The sequence below is a fragment of the Entelurus aequoreus genome, linkage group LG15 (assembly GCF_033978785.1).
Source record: "Entelurus aequoreus isolate RoL-2023_Sb linkage group LG15, RoL_Eaeq_v1.1, whole genome shotgun sequence".
Classification (NCBI taxonomy): Eukaryota; Metazoa; Chordata; class Actinopteri; order Syngnathiformes; family Syngnathidae; genus Entelurus; species Entelurus aequoreus.
The window spans coordinates 49,329,958-49,354,808 of NC_084745.1; the positions used below are offsets into that span (position 1 = coordinate 49,329,958).

At 36.2% G+C, this 24,851-nt stretch overlaps 1 protein-coding gene across 1 annotated transcript in view; it reads left to right on the forward strand.

The window, feature by feature from the left end:
• LOC133630230 (guanine nucleotide exchange factor VAV3-like) overlaps nt 1-24,851 on the forward strand; it is a 277,047-nt gene that overhangs the window by 49,106 nt on the left and 203,090 nt on the right. Inside the window, exon 2 of the mRNA XM_062021697.1 lies at nt 9,451-9,567. Coding sequence (XP_061877681.1) covers nt 9,451-9,567 — 117 coding nt within the window. The remainder of the gene's footprint in view (nt 1-9,450; nt 9,568-24,851) is intronic.

Here is a 24,851-nt window from a genome sequence, read left to right on the forward strand (position 1 = left end):
ATGCACACACACATACACACATACATATATACACATATACATATCTTATCATGTGTGCTTATGACATAACAAAATGTTCATTTTAGTTTTTGATGCCTTTTTTTTCAGATTTTCTATGAATTCCCATGCATTATTAGTTTAATATAACTAATTATTTCCTGAAGCATTACATGGGAAGTTTAACCAGAAGCAATTCAAGCACTTTGGATGAAAATATGGATACTAAAAAGACGTGTGGGTAGTACAAGTTGTTACATAATTTATTACATTCAAGTGGTGGACTGCACATTTACACGTGAGGTCATCTGGTGAGGCCAGTCCCATGAGTGTGGGTGGATCGTGATGTGGCAGAAAACATCACTTCCTGAAAAATGTGCTCTCGTCAGCGTGCGCCTCACGTCCATCCTGTATCAATTACAGGAAGGAGAGCAGCCGCGAGTCAGAGATACTAACTTCACTGTGACGACACCCGGTCTTTAGAAATAACCATACATTACAATATGTGATCCGGTTTTTTACATAAGACTAAAGCTTTTGGAAGGATGCACATGCACAACTGTGGTATTAGCTTTGTAAACAAGGAGTTGTTGATCAGTCCAATAGGTTATGGAGTTGCATGATACAACCCAGTGGTCCCCAACCACCGGTCCGTGGATCGATTGGTACTGGGCCGCACAAGAGAAAAAAAATAAAATAAATCAACATAAAAAACACAAGATACACTTACAATTAGTGCACCAACCCAAAAAACGTCCCTCCCCCCATTTACACTCATTCACACAAAAGGGTTGTTTCTTTCTGTTATTAATATTCTGGTTCCTACATTATACATCAATATATATCAATACAGTCTGCAAGGGATACAGTCCGTAAGCACACATGATTGTATTTTTTAATGACAAAAAAAATAATATATATATTTTTTAAATCCCCCCCGGTCCGTGGGACAAATTTTCAAGTGTTGACCGGTCCGCAGTTACAAAAAGGTCGGGGACCACTGATATAACCGATATCAATGTTATAGACGATGGAGCCTTTAATGGTATCGTGATATTGCATGTTGATGACCAGTGTTGGGTTAGTTACTGAAAACCAGTAACTAGTTACAATTACTAGTTACTTTATTTTAAAAGTAACTCAGTTACTAACTCAGTTACTTACACCAAAAAGTAATGCGTTACTGTGAAAAGTAACTATTTAGTTACTTCTTTTTCTCCCCTTTTTTTTTAAGGCTCCCATTAATGCCCTTTTAGCCTTCATTTCAGTACTGTTATTGCACTGGAGAATAATACAATCTGTTGATCAACTTGACATGCATTTGCATCACTAAACTCAGAAAGCAATGTGCTCTACATACAACACACAAACAATGTGCTCTACATACAACACACAAACAATGTGGTCTACATACAACACACAAACAATGTGGTCTACGTACAACACACAAACAATGTGCTCTACATACAACACACAAACAATGTGGTCTACATACAACACACAAACAATGTGGTCTACATACAACACACAAACAATGTGGTCTACATACAACACACAAACAATGTGGTCTACATACAACACACAAACAATGTGCTCTACATACAACACACAAACAATGTGGTCTACATACAACACACAAACAATGTGGTCTACATACAACACACAAACAATGTGGTCTACATACAACACACAAACAATGTGGTCTACATACAACACACTAACAATGTGGTCTACATACAACACACAAACAATGTGGTCTACATACAACACACAAACAATGTGGTCTACAACCAACACACAAACAATGTGGTCTACAACCAACACACAAACAATGTGGTCTACATACAACACACTAACAATGTGCTCTACATACAACACACAAACAATGTGGTCTACATACAACACACTAACAATGTGCTCTACATACAACACACAAACAATGTGGTCTACATACAACACACAAACAATGTGGTCTACATACAACACACAAACAATGTGGTCTACAACCAACACACAAACAATGTGGTCTACAACCAACACACAAACAATGTGGTCTACAACCAACACACAAACAATGTGCTCTACAACCAACACACAAACAATGTGGTCTACAACCAACACACAAACAATGTGCTCTACATACAACACACAAACAATGTGGTCTACATACAACACACAAACAATGTGGTCTACATACAACACACAAACAATGTGGTCTACATACAACACACAAACAATGTGGTCTACATACAACACACAAACAATGTGGTCTACATACAACACACAAACAATGTGGTCTACATACAACACACAAACAATGTGGTCTACATACAACACACAAACAATGTGGTCTACATACAACACACAAACAATGTGGTCTACATACAACACACAAACAATGTGGTCTACATACAACACACAAACAATGTGGTCTACATACAACACACAAACAATATGCTCTACATACAACACACAAAGACAAAGATATGCTTCAAAGGGCCAATTTATTTCAGGCCAGAAAAAATTGACAAAACTATTTTAAATAGCTGCAACATAATGGCACTTTAACTTTAACTTAAGTAGATAGGATCTTTGATCCAAGACACAACTTACATTTAACTAAAATGTTATTTTCTTTGTGCTCGACAAAATAAAAGTATTGAGAATGTCTCCATGTTAAAAAACTCGACCTCTGGCTTCACCGTGATGTCTTGTTAGTTGTTATGAGAGTAGCGTATGTGTGTGTGTGTGTGTGTGTGTGGCCCTTTAAGATATGACAACATGTGAGGTGAGTGACGTCAGTGAGTGAGTGGGCGAGAGAGGTGAGGGAGCGGCGACAGTGAGTGCGTGCAGGTGTTCTAGCTTGGTGGATGGCTGCGTCCAATAGAGTCAAAAAGTTGCAACAAACCGCCGGTCTCGTCATTCACCCTCAGCTGTAAAGACCCTCTTCCGGGTAAAGTGAAGGTTGTTAGCCCCGAAGCGGGGAGGCGTGCTTTCTGTGGGTGGGGGAAAGCACGCCTCTTCTTTTCCACCGGAGCGCTCCAATAAAACACACTCAGATCTTCTGTTTCTAGCCGATACTACATAAAAAATAACGTAAAATAACGCAGTAACGCATCATGCAGTAACGGTAACTGAGTTACTGAATATAAAAAATAACGCGTTAGATTACTAGTTACCGCCGAAACTAACGGCGTTACAGTAACGCGTTAGTCCCAACACTGTTGATGACACATACTAGCTGTGTCCCGCAATTCTGACAGCATTCTTGCTAGTGGCTAACGTCCCTCCACAGTGCAAAGCCACCTCTAAATCCGCAAGCCTAGTCCCCATGGAGGCAAATAAACGACGTCTCTCACAAGTTGCATTATCACTGGGGGGACCAGGAATAGCTAAACATGCTACACTGCACACCACGGGAAGAAATGCTAACCGGAAGAGAGAGCTCTTGAATGTAAATATTGACAGTAACTAGGGCTGGGCGTTATATCGAATATACTCGATATATCGCGGGTTTGTCTCTGTGCGATATAGAAGATGACTATATTGTGATATTCGAGTATACGTTCTCACGCAGTTGCGTTTAGCTGCGGGCATTACACTATATATATATATATCGGTATAGCTCGGTTGGTAGAGTGGCCGTGCCCGCAACTTGAGGGTTCCAGGTTCGATCCCAGCTTCCGCCATCCTAGTCACTGCCGTTGTGTCCTTGGGCAAGACACTTTACCCACCTGCTCCCAGTGCCACCCACACTGGTTTAAATGTAACTTAGATTTTGGGTTTCACTATGTAAAGCGCTTTGAGTCATTAGAGAAAAAGCGCTATATAAATATAATTCACTTCACTTCACTTCACTACAGGCTTTTCTCACTCTTTCTTGTCTCTCCTCACAGAGACATAAAACAAGCGCACCTTCTTACACACGTCACATACGTATACGCCAGGGGTGTCCAAAGTGCGGCCAGGGGGCCATTTGCGGCCCGCAGCTAATTGTTTACCGGCCCGCCACACATTCTGGAAATGCTATTGCAAAAAAAATAAAAGAAGACATTAAAAAAAGTGGAATGAGGTGAAATCTGACTAGAAAAAGTTGCAATGTTGACACAAAGCTGCCATGCAGGCTTTTTTTTTTTCTTTTGTCTATCTTTATTTTTATTTTTTTTGCCATTGCTCAAAAAAAAAAAAAAAAGAAGTCAATAATGAATTATTTCACTTTAAAATGTTTTATGTGGGAAATATTGCATATATTGTGTGGTTGCCATACAAAAACATCAACGTTTTCTTTGACAAAAGAGCATAAAACAAACAAAATAATAGTTCAAACGTAAAATGGACAGATATATCTAAAGTTGATCTCGTAACTTAAGTGTTGAAAGTAAAAAAAAACTAATACAAATGTATCACTTTATGAGTGGGGCACCTTTTGGATCCTAAATATATTTAATGGGATTTTATTTATCTTTTCACTGTGATTACTCAAAAATAGCAATGAATTAATATCAATGGTGTCTTGCATCATTGATGTTTTTAAGGCTCCAATTACTTCACATCAAACATTGCTTTCTGAAGGTTTTGGGCAGTGGGGGAAATACTGCATATTTCAGTTTTATTATAAAAAAACTAAGTTGTCTTGACAGAAAAGGCATAAAATCTTTTTGTTTTTTAAAATTTTATATCAACCTGAAGTTGATATACTGTAGAGATTTACTGTAAGCGTTAAATAAAATAAATAAAAAAATAATTGGACTTGTTTTTAACATTTTAATGACTTAGACCCTAAAAGGTAAAAAAAACCCAAAATCCATATATTTTGTTATGATTTGAAAATGAAAACTATCAAAATGGCCCCCGCATGCTTTAATTTTTCCATGTGCGGCCCTCAGTGGAAAAAGTTTGGACACCCCTGGTATACGCCCTCGCGGAGCAGAGAGGCTGTGGTGCGAGTGGTAATACGAGAGAAAGAAGGTGCGAATCTGGTAACAAATGAAGGAAGAATTAATTCCCAAGAAAAAACGCATCGTCTGGCGGTGGTTTGGCCTCAAGCGGGAAGATGTCGAACAGACAACCGTAATATGTCAAGTATGCGGCAAAAGCTTTGCTACAAAAAGTAGCATTACTGCTAATATGTAGCATCATTTGAAAAGTCACCAACTAGAGAATGAAGAGTGCTTGAAACTCCGCATGTCAACATCTCCGTTCGGTGCCACGCCCACAAAATGCCGAGGCAACCATTTCCACATCAACACCGTATGAAAAAAAATAGTCAACAACAGAAGGAGATAACGTCTGCAGGAACCTACCACATAGCGAAGGACATACACTATTTGGTTTCCTATTATGCAGCTCATTTTTATTTGACACTTATTGAAATATCTTGTGACATCATGCACAAAAGTGCACTTTATTTGTTTTCAACTATTGTAGTGACGTACGTTCTGTACAAAAAGTGCACTTTAATTTAGTGTTGTTTTGATATGTCATCTTAGTGACATCATGCACAAAAGTGCACTAATAGCTTGTTTTAAAATGTCTCTGACAATCTTGCACTTTGTTTTGAAATGACATGAATGTTTGTGCCACTGCTTAACTGTTTAATAAATACACTTTTGCTAAATTAACTTAGTTGTGGTTTCCCTCTCTGCATGAAAGTTTAAAAGTAGCATATATTAATGCAGTATGAAGAAGAATGTTTTAATGTAGACACATAGAATCATCATACTGCTGTGATTATATGCATCAAGTGTTCATTCAAGGCTAAATATGGAGTTATATATCGTGTATCGTGACATGGCCTAAAAATATGGAGATATTAATAAAAGGCCATATCGCCCAGCCCTAACAGTAACAATACTAAATATAGTGTCAGTATTTGGTCAGTTCTACAGGAGTTATGTCATTATTTTTTACATCAAAAAATCATTTGGCGTTTTTCTCTGCAAATTCAGCAAATAAGTAAAAGGACACACAAACCAAAATGATTTAAATCAGAGCCAATAGTAGGAAATAATTCAAATATTTAATGATATTGTTACACCACCGTGCTGTGTGTCTGATAAGAATTGTAATCCAAGTCTGAATCATTCAATGATCCTGAACATTTGACATATCAGCACAAGATATTAAAACAAGGTTGAGAACTTGTTGAGTTAGATCCTGATGTTGAGCAACTCAAACATGACGTTGAAACAACATGCTTTTTGACAACGTTTAATCAACGTTGGGTTCTGACGTTGATTTGACCGTTGAATTTTGGTCATTTCCCAACCAATATTCTACAATGTTGAAACATGCTTTTTGACGACGTTTAATCAATGTTATGTTGTGACGTTGATATTACCAATGAATTTTGGTCATTTCCCAAACAATATTAGACAACACAAACACAATGTTGAAACATTATTTTTTGACAACGTTTAATCAATATTGGGTCCCGACGTTGATTTGACCATTGAATTTTTGGTAATTTCCCAACCAATATTCTACAACGTTGAAACAACATGCTTTTTGACAACGTTTAATCAATGTCGGGTTCTGACGTTGATTTGACCATTGAAATTTGGTCATTTCCCAACCAATATTCCACAACACAAATACAACGTTGAAACAACATGCTTTTTGACAACGTTTAATCAACGTTGGGTTCTGACGTTGATTTGACCATTGAATTTTTGGTAATTTCCCAACCAATATTCTACAATGTTGAAACAACATGCTTTTTGACGACGTTTATTCCATGTCAGGTTGTGACGTTGATTTGACCATTGAAATTTGGTCATTTCCCAACCAATACTCCACAACACAAATACAACGTTGAAACAACATGCTTTTTGACGACGTTTAATCAATGTTATGTTGTGACGTTGATATTACCATTGAATTTTGGTCATTTCCCAACCAATATTCCACAACACAAACACAATGTTGAAACATTATTTTTTGACAACGTTTAATCAATGTTGGGTCCCGACGTTGATTTGACCATTGAATTTTTGGTAATTTCCCAACCAATATTCTACAACGTTGAAACAACATGCTTTTTGACGACATTTAATCAATGTTGGGTTCTGACGTTGATTTGACCATTGAAATTTGGTCATTTCCCAACCAATATTCCACAACACAAATACAACGTTGAAACAACATGCTTTTTGACAACGTTTAATCAACGTTGGGTTCTGACGTTGATTTGACCATTGAAATTTGGTCATTTCCCAACCAATATTCCACAACACAAATACAACGTTGAAACAACATGCTTTTTGACGATGTTTAATCAATGTTATGTTGTGACTTTGACATTACCATTGAATTTTGGTCATTTCCCAACCAATATTCAACAACACAAACACAATGTTGAAACATTATTTTTTGACAACGTTTAATCAATGTTGGGTCCCGACGTTGATTTGACCATTTAATTTTTGGTAATTTCCCAACCAATATTCTACAATGTTGAAACAACATGCTTTTTGACGACATTTAATCAATGTTGGGTTGTGACATTGATTTGACCATTGAAATGTGGTCTTTTCCCAACCAATATTCCACAACACAAATACAACGTTGAAACAACATGCTTTTTGACGATGTTTAATCAATGTTATGTTGTGACTTTGACATTACCATTGAATTTTGGTCATTTCCCAACCAATATTCAACAACACAAACACAATGTTGAAACATTATTTTTTGACAACGTTTAATCAATGTTGGGTCCCGACGTTGATTTGACCATTTAATTTTTGGTAATTTCCCAACCAATATTCTACAATGTTGAAACAACATGCTTTTTGACGACATTTAATCAATGTTGGGTTGTGACATTGATTTGACCATTGAAATGTGGTCTTTTCCCAACCAAAATTCTACAACACCAATACAATGTTTAAACAACATGCTTTTTGACGACGTTTATTCAACAACATTGAAATTTGGTCATTTCCCAACCAACAACGTGGATCCAACATCAAAGTTGTCCCAATTTACAAACACAACTATTTTGCAGCGTTGTTTCAAAGTCAGTTTTAAAGGACATGTACGTTGGACATGTACGTATAATCAACGTTGTATCAATGTCTTGTGCCTGCTGGGATGGTATAACCCACACTGCCCCTGTAACTACTCCGTGTTGGATACTCAAATTTGTAGTATCGCCTAAAACTAATGTGAAGTACACTGTAAAAATGCTCAATGTAAATTACTGACTAACTAGTACTTTCATAGAAACAATTGCCGTCATTTAAATAATGTGAATTATAAGTGTACGGTAATTTGTTGTAAAGTTACAGTAAATTTTGATTACTGTATTTTACAGTGAAATAATACTGTTAAATCCTGGTAAATCTTTACAGTGTAGCCAAGCAAAAGAATAAGTTGGGCACTAATACACCCCCATACCATCACACATGCTGGCTTTTACACTTTGTGCCTAGAACAATCTGGATGGTTCTTTTCCTCTTTGGTCCGGAGGACACGACGTCCACAGTTTCCAAAAACAATTTGAAATGTGGACTCGTCAGACCACAGAACACTTTTACACTTTGCATCAGTCCATTTTAGATGAGCTCAGGCCCAGCGAAACCGGCGGCGTTTCTGGGTGTTGTTGATAAATGGCTTTCGCCTTGCTTAGTCAAGTTTTAACTCGCACTTACAGATGTAGCCACAAACTGTAGTTACGGACAGTTGTTTTCTGAAGTGTTCCTGAGCCCGTGTGGTGATATCCTTTACACACTGATGTCACTTTTTGACGGGATCGAAGTTTACGTGCAGTAATTTCTCCAGATTTTCCCAACCATTTGATGATATTATGGACCGTAGATAGTGAAATCAAAAAATTCCTTGCAATAGCTGGTTGAGAAACGTTCTTAAACAATTTGCTCACGCATTTGTTGACAAAGTGGTGACCCTCGCCCCGTCCTTGTTTGTGAATGACTGAGCATTTCATGGAAGCTGCTTTTATACCCAATCATGGCACCCACCTGTTCCCAATTAGCCTGTTCAACCTGTGGGATGTTCCAAATAAGTGTTTGATGAGCATTCCTCAACATTCCCAGTCTTTTTTGCCACTTGTGCCAGCTTTTTTGAAACATGTTGCTGCCATTAAATTCTAAGTTAATGATTTTTTGCAAACAAAAAATAATTATATATCTTATAAATATCTTGTCTTTGCAGTCTATTCAATTGAATATAAGTTGAAAAGGATTTGCAAATCATTGTATTCTTTTTTTATTTACCATTTACACGACGTACCAACTTCACTGCTTTTGGGGTTTGTATATATTATGATACATATCGATACTGCAATGTAGATTTTAGGCCTTATTGCCCAACCCTAAAATTGCATTTGATTCTGGGTAGAAATGTGTAGAAACTGCACCAGTTTTTCCTTACGTCACTAAAGAAATATATTGTCGCACGTCACATTGACTCTGATGTTTCTCTTCTCCGTAGTTCCTGTGCCTGAAGAACATCAGGACTTTCCTGACAGCGTGCAGCTACACATTCGGCATGAAGAAAAGCGAGCTGTTCGAGGCGTTCGACCTGTTTGACGTCAGAGACTTCGGAAAGGTGAGGCAGCCGCTGTGTGGTTCGTCTCCATCTGTGCTGCGTTCAAAGACTCGCAAGTTGGCACACTTTCAAGTCTTTGAGTCAACCACTCCATTTGTCAAAAATGGTTTTGATTTCCTCTCTTAAAAAGTTGGAAATAGTCAATTGATGCGTTTGAATAGAATAGAATAGAAAGTACTTTATTGATCCCTGGGGGGAAATTCAGCACCACAGTTCACTCACAATAGACACTTCGGTATTTTTTACATGTGAATAATATAAATGCAGTCTATTATACAGCATTATTCACATGTGAATAATATAAATACAGTATTATACAGCATTATTCACATGTGAATAATATAAATTACAATCTATTATACAGCATTATTCACATGTGAATAATATAAATACAGTTTATTATACAGAATTATTCACATGTGAATAATATAAATACAGTATTATACAGCATTATTCACATGTGAATAATATAAATTAACATCTATTATACAGCATTATTCACATGTGAATAATATAAATACATTCTATTATACAGCATTATTCACATGTGAATAGAAAGTCTATTATACAGCATTATTCACATGTGAATAATATAAATACAGTCTATTATACGGCATTATTCACATGTGAATAATATAAATACAGTCTATTATACAGCATTATTCACATGTGAATAATATAAATACAGTCTATTATACAGCATTATTCACATGTGAATAATAGAGTCTATTATACAGCCTTATTCACATGTGAATAATATAAATACAGTCTATTATACGGCATTATTCACATGTGAATAATATAAATACAGTCTAATATACGGCATTATTCACATGTGAATAATATAAATACAGTATATTATACAGCATTATTCACATGTGAATAATAGAGTCTATTATACAGCCTTATTCACATGTGAATAATATAAATACAGTCTATTATACAGCATTATTCACATGTGAATAGAAATAGTCTATTATACAGCATTATTCACATGTGAATAATATAAATACAGTCTATTATACTGCATTATTCACATGTGAATAATATAAATACAGTATTATCAGCATTATTCACATGTGAATAATGTAAATACAGTATTATCCAGCATTATTCACATGTGAATAATGTAAATACAGTATTATACAGCATTATTCACATGTGAATAATATAAATGCAGTCTATTATACAGCATTATTCACATGTGAATAATATAAAAAGTCTATTATACGACATTATTCGCATGTGAATAATATAAATACAGTCTATTATACAGAATTATTCACATGTGAATAATATACATACATTCTATTATACAGCATTATTCATATGTGAATAATATAAATACAGTCTATTATACGGAATTATTCACATGTGAATAATATACATACATTCTATTATACAGCATTATTCACATGTGAATAATATAAATACATTCTATTATACAGCATTATTCACATGTGAATAATATAAATGCAGTCCATTATACAGCATTATTCACATGTGAATAATATAAATACAGTCTATCATACAGCATTATACACATGTGAATAATATAAATACAGTCTATTATACAGCATTATTCACATGTGAATAATAAAAATGCAGCCCATTATACAGCATTATTCACATGTGAATAATATAAATACAGTCTATCATACAGCATTATTCACATGTGAATAATATAAATAAAGTCTATTATACGACATTATTCACATGTGAATAATATACATACATTCTATTATACAGCATTATTCACATGTGAATAATATAAATACAGTCTATTATACGGATTTATTCACATGTGAATAATATACATACATTCTATTATACAGCATTATTCACATGTGAATAATATAAATACAGTCTATTATACAGCATTATTCACATGTGAATAATATAAATACAGTATTATCCAGCATTATTCACATGTGAATAATATACATACATTCTATTATACAGCATTATTCACATGTGAATAATATAAATACAGTCTATTATACGGATTTATTCACATGTGAATAATATACATACATTCTATTATACAGCATTATTCACATGTGAATAATATAAATACAGTCTATTATACAGCATTATTCACATGTGAATAATATAAATACAGTATTATCCAGCATTATTCACATGTGAATAATATACATACATTCTATTATACAGCATTATTCACATGTGAATAATATAAATACAGTATTATCCAGCATTATTCACATGTGAATAATGTAAATACAGTCTATTATACAGCATTATTCACATGTGAATAATATAAATACAGTCTATTATACAGCATTATTCACATGTGAATAATATAAATACAGTATTATACAGCATTATTCACATGTGAATAATATAAATACAGTCTATTATACAGCATTATTCACATGTGAATAATATAAATACAGTATTATCCAGCATTATTCACATGTGAATAATATAAATACTGTCTATTATACAGCATTATTCACATGTGAATAATATAAATACAGTATTATCCGGCATTATTCACATGTGAATAATATAAATACTGTCTATTATACATTCAAGTACAGTCAGTTGAGGTGTTTATATTCTAATTATTGCCTGCCATATTGGAATTATTAATTTTTAGTACGGAGCAACTTTCTTGTTAAGTATGCATTTGCTGTTGGCCTCAAATTTTACGGTTCTTTTCTGGTACTTCCACTTGTTAAGGATTTTTGAAAATTATGAATCGATTAACAATTTGAATCAATAAGAATTGTGATGCGGATGATGATATCAGGCTGGCGTTTTCTCGTCTTTTAAGCCAACTTTCCACTCTTAGCATTTTTTTTTAGCAGGGTTACTTTGTAACTCGTCCCAACGGTCTGAACTATTTACATATTGCAGCCTTCCCAAGTTCACGCTGAAGTAATCACCAGCAGGACTCGGCACTTTCCTCACTTCCTCTCATTAGGGGGAAATTGTCTCAGCATGCAGTCTTTTGGAAAAAAAAAAAAAGTCATTACTTTTGCTAAAACGCCGACTCCGTGCTCGGAAAGCCGCGCGAGCGTCTCCAGTTCTTTGACGAGCCTCCCGCTGACCTCGGCACGTCCCCAGGTGGTTTAATTAGAAACAGGCTGATGCACGTTGTTTTCTTTTGACACGATTTGTGCAACGGGGTCCGAGGGTTAAACATGACGACACTATTTTCCCCCACAAATAAGGACGTGGAGCTAACTGCAGGAAGTCGTGGTGGAAAAACGAGGGACGGACGCGGATGGAAAATGCAAATTATGACAAAAAGATTCCATCTTTTCTGTAGAAAACTGATTAATTGACTGATAAGTAGATTTTTAATGATAGAACAGCTGTGCTCACACTATTAGAGATGATTAGCTATGATGACAGAACACAAAGCAGCAGTAATTACTTTCGATTGCTTACCAGGAGTGTCACGATACCCATATTGGAGCTTGAGTGTTGGCCGATACGATATTAATCCAATACGATAACACAAATTAGAGATCTGCCGATCGGACTGCTGATATCATCGGCCGATAAATGCTACAATATACACCCCCCGCTACCCCGCCCACCTCAACCTCCTCATGCTCTCTCAGGGAGAGCATGTCCCACATTCCAAGCTGTTGTTTTGAGGCATGTTAAAAAAAATAATGCACTTTGTGACTTCAATAATAAATATGGCAGTGCCATGTTGGCATTTTTTTTCCCATAACTTGAGTTGATTTATTTTGGAAAACCTTGTTACATTGTTTAATGCATCCAGCGGGGCATCACAACAAAATTAGGCATCATAATGTGTTAATTCCACGACTGTATATATCGGTATCGGTTGATATCAGAATCGGTAATTAAGAGTTGGACAATATCGGATATCGGCAAAAAAGCCATTATCGGACATCTCTAATTATGACCAATGTATGATCCTGTAACTACTTGGTATCGGATCGATACCTAAATTTGTGGTATCATCCAAATGTAAAGTATCAAACAGAAGAATAAGTGATTATTACATTTTAACAGAAGTGTAGATAGAACATGATAAAACAGAAAGTAAGCAGATATTAACAGTAAATGAACAAGTAGATTAATAATCACTTTTTACAGCTTGTCTTTTGTAATTTAGACAAAATAATAGGTGTATAAATGACACAATATGTCGTCAGCAGACTAATTAGGAGTCTTTGTTTGTTTACTTACTACTAAAAGACAAGTTGTCTAGTATGTTCACTATTTTATTTAAGGACTAAATTGCAATAATAAACATATGTTTCATGTACCCTAAGATTTGTTGTTAAAATAAAGCCAATAATTAAATTTTTTTGTGGTCCCCTCTATTTAGTATCATAATACATTTTGGTACCGGTACCAAAATATTGGTATCGGGACAACACAATGGTAATAACAATTGACCATTTTTTTTCAGTGTTTCGGTTTTTGGCCTCGGTTTCGGCCAAGAATCCCTAAAAATTAGGGATGCCGATAAATGCTTTAAAATGTTATATCGGAAATTATCGGTATCAGTTTCAAAATTATCGGTATCGGTTTCAAAAAGTAAAATTTATGACTTTTTAAAACGCCGCTGTTGCTATGTTTATTTATATAGCCCTAAATCACAAGTGTCTCAAAGGGCTGCACAAGCCACAACGACGACACAAAGTACAGAGCGCCAATAAACCTTAAAGGCACTTCCTTTGCGTGCCGGTCCAGTCACATAATTTCACACGCACCTAAGTGAATGCAATGCATACTTGGTCAACAGCCATACAGGTCACACTGAGGGTGCCCGTATAAACAACTTTAACACTGTTACAAATATGCGCCACACTGTGAACCCACACCAAACAAGAATGAAAAACACATTTCGGGAGAACATCCGCACCGTAACACAACATAAACACAGCAGAACAAATACCCAGAACCCCTTGCAGCACTTCCAGGACCTCAACCCCGTCCACCTCAACCTCCTCATGCTCTCTCAGGGAGAGCATGTCCCACATTCCAAGTTGCTGTTTTGAGGCATGTTAAAAAAAATAATGCACTTTGTGACTTCAATAATAAATATGGCAGTGCCATGTTGGCATTTTTTTCCCCATAACTTGAGTTGATTTATTTTGGAAAACCTTGTTACATTGTTTAATGCATCCAGCGGGGCATCACAACAAAATTAGGCATCATAATGTGTTAATTCCACGACTGTATATATCGGTATCGGTTGATATCAGAATCGGTAATTAAGAGTTGGACAATATCGGATATCGGCAAAAAAGCCATTATCGGACATCTCTAATTATGACCAATGTATGATCCTGTAACTAATTGGTATCGGATCGATACCTAAATTTGTGGTATCATCCAAATGTAAAGTATCAAACAGAAGAATAAGTGATTATTACATTTTAACAGAAGTGTAGATAGAACATGTTAAAACAGAAAGTAAGCAGATATTAACAGTAAATGAACAAGTAGATTAATAATCACTTTTTACAGCTTGTCTTTTGTAATTTAGACAAAATAATAGGTGTATAAATGACACAATATGTCGTCAGCAGACTAATTAGGAGTCTTTGTTTGTTTACTTACTACTAAAAGACAAGTTGTCTAGTATGTTCACTATTTTATGTAAGGACTAAATTGCAATAATAAACATATGTTTCATGTACCCTAAGATTTGTTGTTAAAATAAAGCCAATAATTAAATTTTTTTGTGGTCCCCTTTATTTAGTATCATAATACATTTTGGTACCGGTACCAAAATATTGGTATCGGAACAACACAATGGTAATAACAATTCACCATTTTTTTTCCAGTGTTTCGGTTTTTGGCCTCGGTTTCGGCCAAGAATCCCTAAAAATTAGGGATGCCGATAAATGCTTTAAAATGTTATATCGGAAATTATCGGTATCAGTTTCAAAATTATCGGTATCGGTTTCAAAAAGTAAAATGTATGACTTTTTAAAACGCCGCTGTTGCTATGTTTATTTATATAGCCCTCAATCACAAGTGTCTCAAAGGGCTGCACAAGCCACAACGACGACACAAAGTACAGAGCGCCAATAAACCTTAAAGGCACTTCCTTTGCGTGCCGGTCCAGTCACATAATTTCACACGCACCTAAGTGAATGCAACGCATACTTGGTCAACAGCCATACAAGTCACACTGAGGGTGGGTGTATAAACAACTTTAACACTGTTACAAATATGTGCCACACTGTGAACCCACACCAAACAAGAATGACAAACACATTTCGGGAGAACATCCGCACCGTAACACAACATAAACACTACAGAACAAATACCCAGAACCCCTTGCAGCACTTCCAGGACCTCAACCCCGTCCACCTCAACCTCCTCATGCTCTCTCAGGGAGAGCATGTCCCAAATTCCAAGCTGCTGTTTTGAGGCATGTTAAAAAAAAGAATGCACTTTGTGACTTCAATAATAAATATGGCAGTGCCATGTTGGCATTTTTTTCCATAACGTGAGTTGATTTATTTTGGAAAACCTTGTTACATTGTTTAATGCATCCAGCGGGGCATCACAACAAAATTAGGCATAATAATGTGTTCATTCCATGACTGTATATATCGGTATCGCTTGATATTGGAATCTGTAATTAAGAGTTGGACAATATCGGAATATCGGACATCTCTAATTATTACATTTGAACAGAAGTGTAGATAGAACATGTTAAAACAGAAAGTAAGCAGATATTAACAGTAAATGAACAAGTAGATTAATAATGAATTTTTACAGTTTGTCCTTAATAACGTGTACAAAATAATAGGTGTATAAATGACACAATATGTTACTGCATACGTCAGCAGACTAATTAGGAGTCTTTGTTTGTTTACTTACTACTAAAAGACAAGTTGTCTAGTAAGTTTACTAATTTTATTCAAGGACTAAATTGCAATAATAAACATATCAAATCAACTTTATCTATAAAGCACATTTAAAATGTTTAATGTACCGTAAGATTATTTGTAGGGATGTCCGATAATATCGGCCTGCTGAAATTATCGGCCGATAAATGCGTTAAAATGTAATATCGGAAATTATCGGTATCGTTTTTTTTAATTATCTGTATCGTTTTTTTAAATTTTTATTTTTTATTTTTTATTAAATCAACATAAAAAACACAAGATACACTTACAATTAGTGCACCAACCCAAAAAACCTCCCTCCCCCCATTTCTTTCTGTTATTAATATTCTGGTTCCTACATTATATATCAATACAGTCTGCAAGGGATACAGTCCGTAAGCACACATGATTGTGCGTGCTGCTGGTCCACTAATAGTACTAACCTTTAACAGTTAATTTTACTCATTTTCATTAATTACTAGTTTCTATGTAACTGTTTTTATATTGTTGTACTTTCTTTTTTATTCAAGAAAATGTTTTTAATTAATTTATCTTATTTTACTAATTTTTTTAAAAAAGTACCTTATCTTCACCATACCTGGTTGTCCAAATTAGGCATAATAATGTGTTAATTCCACGACTGCATATATTGGTTGATATCGGTATCGGTAATCAAAGAGTTGGACAATATCGGAATATCGAATATCGGCAAAAAGCCATTATCGGACATCCCTAATTATTTGTTAAAATAAAGCCAATAATGACATTTTTTGACCAATATTGTGGTACCGGTACCAAAATATTGGTATCGGAACAACACAACGGTAATAACAATTGACCATTTTTTTCCCCAGTGTTTCGGTTTTTGGCCTCAGTTTCGGCCAAGAATCCCTAAAAATCGTATTCATCAATATATTCTTTAACTGTCTGTGTTGGCCCCGTGATGAGGTGGCGACTTGTCCAGGGTGTAGGCCGCCTTCCGCCCGAATGCAGCTGAGATAGGCTCCAGCGACCCCAAAAAGGGACAAGCGGTAGAAAATGGTTGGATGGATGGAGTTAAATGCAAACCAGCATGTGGCCCTAAACGACTCCTCTCCCATTGAGTGAGAACTCGTCACGGCTTTGAGTCCAAAATGAAAAACACCCTAAATCTGGCAACAGAAAGCTTTTTTTGCGTAGTAACACAGCTAGCGTGACCTCCAATGAACATTTTTTTCCCTCTCATGTCCAATTTCACTTTCGTTTTCCTCCCGCGGTCCATCTGGGCTCCGGCAGAAGACGTTTGATGGCTCTCTCGAGTGAGATCCCAACATCGCAGGAGTTAATGGAGCAGGCCTAAGCTGCCACTCACCTGCATGTTGCCTTTTTAAAAATAGCCCCCCCATGAATAAAATATCAGCCCTTGTCTTGTTTGTTGCAGCGTTCAGATTCTAATCCTCATGTAGGTCGGACGTCTTTAGACACGACCTGAAACTCGGCGATAGAAGTCTGAAGATGACAAGACGAGTCTCGAACAGGAACCCAAAAGGCTTCTGGGCGCACTCATTAAAAACTGCCGTGCGAGAAAACTCGGTCATGTGCGCGGAGTCTGTCTGCCGTGGTTTCTCCTCAGTCAAAGAACATCTGGTTCATGGGTTTTGAAGGGCTCTGGGGCTCCAGTCTTGGCTCCGTTGGGCCCACATTAACTCTGACATAAGAACGTGCTTGTAGTAACAATCCATAGTGACCTCACTTGTCTCCCATCCCTGACTCAACACATCTTATTGTCGCCTGTTTTCAAATAGAATGCTGACATGACGTTTCCATGCCAACGTGTCATGTGCTTGGAAAGTATTAGGTCATGAAATGAGACTTCTTGTGTCAAGTTCTAGTTCCACTTGTTGTAAGAGGTTTTTTTTTTTTTTACATTTGATTGTGTACAAAACCCAAAACCAGTGACATTTGGCACGTACAATGATTTGCAAATCCTGTTCAACTTATATTCAATTGAATAGACTGCAAAGACAAGATATTTAATGTTCACACTGAGAAACCACATTTTTTTCTGTGAATAATCATTAAATTAGAATTTATTATATAAAAAAAGGGGCATTTTTACCACTGTTACATGGCCTTTCCTTTTAACAACACTCAGTAAAGGTTTGGGAACTAAGGAGACACATTTTTGAAGCTTCTCAGGTGGAATTCTTTCCCATTCTTGCTTGATGTACAGCTTAAGTTGTTCAACAGTCCGGGGGTCTCCCTTGTGCTATTTTAGGTTTCTTAATGCGGCACACATTTTCAATGGGAGACAGGTCTGGACTACAGGCAGGCCAGTCTAGTACCCGCACTCTTTTACTATGAAGCCACGTTGATGTAACACATTGTCTTACTGAAATAAGCAGGGGCGTCCATGGTAACTTTGCTTGGATGGCAACATATATTGCTGTATGTACCTTTCAGCATTAATGGCACCTTCACAGATGTGTAAGTTACCCATGTCTTGGGCACTAATACACCCCCATACCATCACACATGCTGGCTTTTACACTTTGCGCCTAGAACAATCCGGATGGTTCTTTTCCTCTTTGGTCCGGAGGACACGACGTCCACAGTTTCCAAAAACAATTTGAAATGTGGACTCGTCAGACCACAGAACACTTTTCCACTTTGTATCAGTCCATCTTAGATGAGCTCAGGCCCAGCGAAGCCGGCGGCCTTTCTGGGTGTTGTTGATAAACGGTTTTCGCCTTGCATAGGAGAGTTCTAACTTGCACTTACAGATGTAGCGACCAACTGTAGTTACTGACAGTGGGTTTCTGAAGTGTTCCATGTGGTGATATCCTTTACACACTGATGTCGCTTGTTGATGCAGTACAGCCTGAGGGATGGAAGGTCACGGGCTTAGCTGCTTACGTGCAGTGATTTCTCCAGATTTTTTGAACCCTTTGATGATATTACGGAGCGTAGATGGTGAAATCCCTAAATTCCTTGCAATAGCTGGTTGAGAAAGGTTTTTCTTAAACTGTTCAACAATTTGCTCACGCATTTGTTGACAAAGTGGTGACCCTCGCCCCATCCTTGTTTGTGAATGACTGAGCATTTCATGGAATCTACTTTTATACCCAATCATGGCACCCACCTGTTCCCAATTAGCCTGTTCACCTGTGGGATGTTCCAAATAAGTGTTTGATGAGCATTCCTCAACTTTATCAGTATTTATTGCCACCTTTCCCAACTTCTTTGTCACGTGTTGCTGGCATCAAATTCTAAAGTTAATGATTATTTGCAACAAAAAAAAACATGTTTATCAGTTTGAACATCAAATATGTTGTCTTTGTAGCATATTCAACTGAATATGGGTTGAAAAGGATTTGCAAATCATTGTATTCCGTTTATATTTACATCTAACACAATTTCCCAACTCATATGGAAACGGGGTTTGTCATTGCGTGTTAGGACCTACAAAATCTGATTTCTGCAAAATTAGACTCCTTTCTTTAAGCAGAGCCTAAAGAAACTCTTACAGTATGTCAGCCTGAGTGGAATCTTTTCTTCTCTGCTACTGGCATTTTAAAGAGGGTAGGGAAGGTGGAAAAGCAACCAGGAAGGAAGAGACGGAGAATGTCTATTGATTAGTCGTTCCCTCCTCAGGTAACTGTGATACAACGGTGGAAATCCACAAAAGGAGCAATGCATCCTCCTCCTTCCCCCTCTCCTCATTGCCCTTCAGCTGTTGTCTCTCCAGACAATTTGTGCGTCCAAATATGCCATGTCTTCTCTGGTAATGGATACTTTGTGGTCCACATTTATGTTGGATTTTGCCATTAAAGCCTTGCAAACTTGTCATTAGGATTCGATTTCCTGATTTTATTGTATGCATTAGTGGTGACTTTCACTGAGTTGTGTACTAAAGGACAGTTACAGACTATGTTCTGACACGGTTCATTTGAAATCTATTTAAAAAAAAAAAAAAAAGGGCCATTATACATCCGCCCTTTTGTCCATTTCCTCCACATCAACTCAGTCTATTGGATTTGCAATGATTTCTAACCAGTTTTTCAACTTTTTACGATTTAACGATCATGCGATTGCGCCAATTTACGCAAAATACTTACCGTATTATTCGGACTATAAGGCGCACTTAAAATTTCATTTTCTCAAAACTCGACAGTGCGCCTTATAACCCGGTGCGCCTAATCTACGGAATAATTGTGGTTATGCTTACTGACCTCGAAGCTATTTTATTTGGTACATGGTGAAATGATAAGTGTGACCAGTAGATGGCAGTCACACATAAGACATACGTGTAGACTGCAATATGACTCAAGTAAACACCAACATTTTATATGTGCCATTGAAAACATAGAACATTACACAAGAATACACAGAATAGTTTTGGTTGTGCTTACTGACCTCAAAGCTATTTTATTTGGTACATGGTGAAATTGTAAGTGTGACAAGTAGATGGCAGTCACACATAAGAGATACGTGTAGACTGCAATATGACTCAAGTAAACACCAACATTTTATATGTGTCATTGAAAATATAGAACATTACACAGGAATACACGGAATAATTTTGATTGTGCTTACTGACCTCGAAGCTATTTTATTTGGTACATGGTGAAATTGTAAGTCTGAAAAGTAGATGGCAGTCACACAAGAGGTACGTGTAAACTGCAATATGACTCAACACCAACATTTTATATGTTCCATTGAAAATATAGAACATTACACGGGAATACACAGAATAGTTTTGGTTGTGCTTACTGACCTCGAAGCTATTTAATTTGGTACATGGTGAAATTGTAAGTGTGACAAGTAGATGGCAGTCACACATAAGACATACGTGTAGACTGCAATATGACTCCAAGTAAACAACACCAACATTTCATATGTTCCATTGAAAATATAGAACATTACACAGGAATACACACAGAATAATTTTGGTTGTGCTTACTGACTTCGAAGCTATTTAATTTGGTACATGGTGAAATTGTAAGTGTGACAAGTAGATGGCTGTCACACATAAGAACACCAACATTTTATATGTGCCATTGAAAATATAGAACATTACACAGGAATACACACGGAATAATTTTGGTTGTGCTTACTGACCTCAAAGCTATTTTATTTGGTACATGGTGAAATGACAAGTGTGACCAGTAGATGGCAGTCACACATAAGAGATACGTGTAGACTGCAATATGACTCAAGTAAACACCAACATTTTATATGTTCCATTGAAAATATAGAACATTACACAGGAATACAGGGAATAATTTTGGTTGTGCTTACTGGCCTCGAAGCTATTTTATTTGGTACATGGTGAAATTGTAAGTGTGACAAGTAGATGGCAGTCACACATAAGAGATACGTGTAGACTGCAATATGACTCAACACCAACATTTTATATGTGCCATTGAAAATATAGAACATTACACAGGAATACAAAGAATAATTTTGGTTGTGCTTACTGACCTCGAAGCTATTTAATTTGGTACATGGTGAAATTGTAAGTGTGACAAGTAGATGGCAGTCACACATAAGACATACGTGTAGACTGCAATATGACTCAAGTAAACACCAACATTTTATATGTTCCATTAAAAATATAGAACATTACACAGGAATACAGGGAATAATTTTGGTTGTGCTTACTGACCTCGAAGCTATTTAATTTGGTACATGGTGAAATTGTAAGTGTGACAAGTAGATGGCAGTCACACATAAGAGATACGTGTAGACTGCAATATGACTCAACACCAACATTTTATATGTGCCATTGAAAATATAGAACATTACACAGGAATACACAGAATAATTTTGGTTGTGCTTACTGACCTCGAAGCTATTTTATTTGGTACATGGTGAAATTGTAAGTGTGACAAGTAGATGGCAGTCACACATAAGAGATACGTGTAGACTGCAATATGACTCAAGTAAACACCAACATTGTATATGTTCCATTGAAAATATAGAACATTACACAGGAATACAGGGAATAATTTTGGTTGTGCTTACTGACCTCAAAGCTATTTTATTTGGTACATGGTGAAATGATAAGTGTGACAAGTAGATGGCAGTCACACATAAGAGATACGTGTAGACTGCAATATGACTCAAGTAAACACCAACATTTTATATGTTCCATTGAAAATATAGAACATTACACGGGAATACACAGAATAATTTGGGTTGTGCTTACTGACCTCGAAGCTATTTTATTTGGTACATGGTGAAATGATAAGTGTGACCAGTAGATGGCAGTCACACATAAGAGATACGTGTAGACTGCAATATGACTCAAGTAAACACCAACATTTTATATGTTCCATTGAAAATATAGAACATTACACAGGAATGCAGGGAATAATTTTGGTTGTGCTTACTGACCTCGAAGCTATTTTATTTGGTACATGGTGAAATTGTAAGTCTGACAAGTAGATGGCAGTCACACATAAGACATACGTGTAGACTGCAATATGACTCCAAGTAAACAACACCAACATTTCATATGTTCCATTGAAAATATAGAACATTACACAGGAATACACACAGAATAATTTTGGTTGTGCTTACTGACCTCGAAGCTATTTAATTTGGTACATGGTGAAATTGTAAGTGTGACAAGTAGATGGCAGTCACACATAAGAACACCAACATTTTATATGTGCCATTGAAAATATAGAACATTACACAGGAATACACACAGAATAATTTTGGTTGTGCTTACTGACCTCGAAGCTATTTAATTTGGTACATGGTGAAATTGTAAGTGTGACAAGTAGATGGCAGTCACACATAAGACATATGTGTAGACTGCAATATGACTCAAGTAAACACCAACATTTTATATGTTCCATTGAAAATATAGAACATTACACAGGAATACACAGAATAATTTTGGTTGTGCTTACTGACCTCGAAGCTATTTTATTTGGTACATGGTGAAATTGTAAGTGTGACAAGTAGATGGCAGTCACACATAAGACGTATGTGTAGACTGCAATATGACTCCAAGTAAACAACACCAACATTTTATATGTTCCATTGAAAATATAGAACATTACACAGGAATACACAGAATAATTTGGGTTGTGCTTACTGACCTCAAAGCTATTTTATTTGGTACATGGTGAAATTGTAAGTCTTACAAGTAGATGGCAGTCACACATGAGATACGTGTAGACTGCAATATGACTCAAGTAAACACCAACATTTTATATGTGCCATTGAAAATATAGAACATTACACATGAATACACGGAATAATTTTGGTTGTGCTTACTGACCTCGAAGCTATTTTATTTGGTACATGGTGAAATTGTAAGTTTGACAAGTAGATGGCAGTCACACATAAGAGATACGTGTAGACTGCAATGTGACTCAAGTAAACAACATTTTATATGTTCCATTGAAAATATAGAACATTACACAGGAATACACACGGAATAATTTTGGTTTTGCTTACTGACCTCGAAGCTATTTTATTTGGTACATGGTGAAATTGTAAGTGTGACAAGTAGATGGCAGTCACACATAAGAGATACGTGTAGACTGCAATATGACTCAAGTAGACACCAACATTTTATATGTTCCATTGAAAATATAGAACATTACACAGGAATACAGGGAATAATTTTGGTTGTGCTTACTGACCTCGAAGCTATTTTATTTGGTACATGGTGAAATTGTAAGTGTGACAAGTGGATGGCAGTCACACATAAGACATACGTGTAGACTGCAATATGACTCCAAGAAAACAACACCAACATTTCATATGTTCCATTGAAAACATAGAACATTACACAGGAATACACACGGAATAGTTTTGGTTGTGCTTACTGACCTCGAAGCTATTTTATTTGGTACATGGTGAAATGATAAGTGTGACCAGTAGATGGCAGTCACACATAAGAGATACGTGTAGACTGCAATATGACTCAAGTAAACACCAACATTTTATATGTTCCATTGAAAATATAGAACATTACACAGGAATACACACGGAATAATTTTGGTTGTGCTTACTGACCTCGAAGCTATTTTATTTGGTACATGGTGAAATTGTAAGTGTGACAAGTAGATGGCTGTCACACATAAGAACACCAACATTTTATATGTGCCATTGAAAATATAGAACATTACACAGGAATACACACAGAATAATTTGGGTTGTGCTTACTGACCTCGAAGCTATTTTATTTGGTACATGGTGAAATTGTAAGTGTGACAAGTAGATGGCAGTCACACATAAGAGATACGTGTAGACTGCAATATGACTCAAGTAAACACCAACATTTTATATGTTCCATTGAAAATATAGAACATTACACAGGAATACACACGGAATAATTTTGGTTTTGCTTACTGACCTCGAAGCTATTTTATTTGGTACATGGTGAAATGATAAGTGTGACCAGTAGATGGCAGTCAC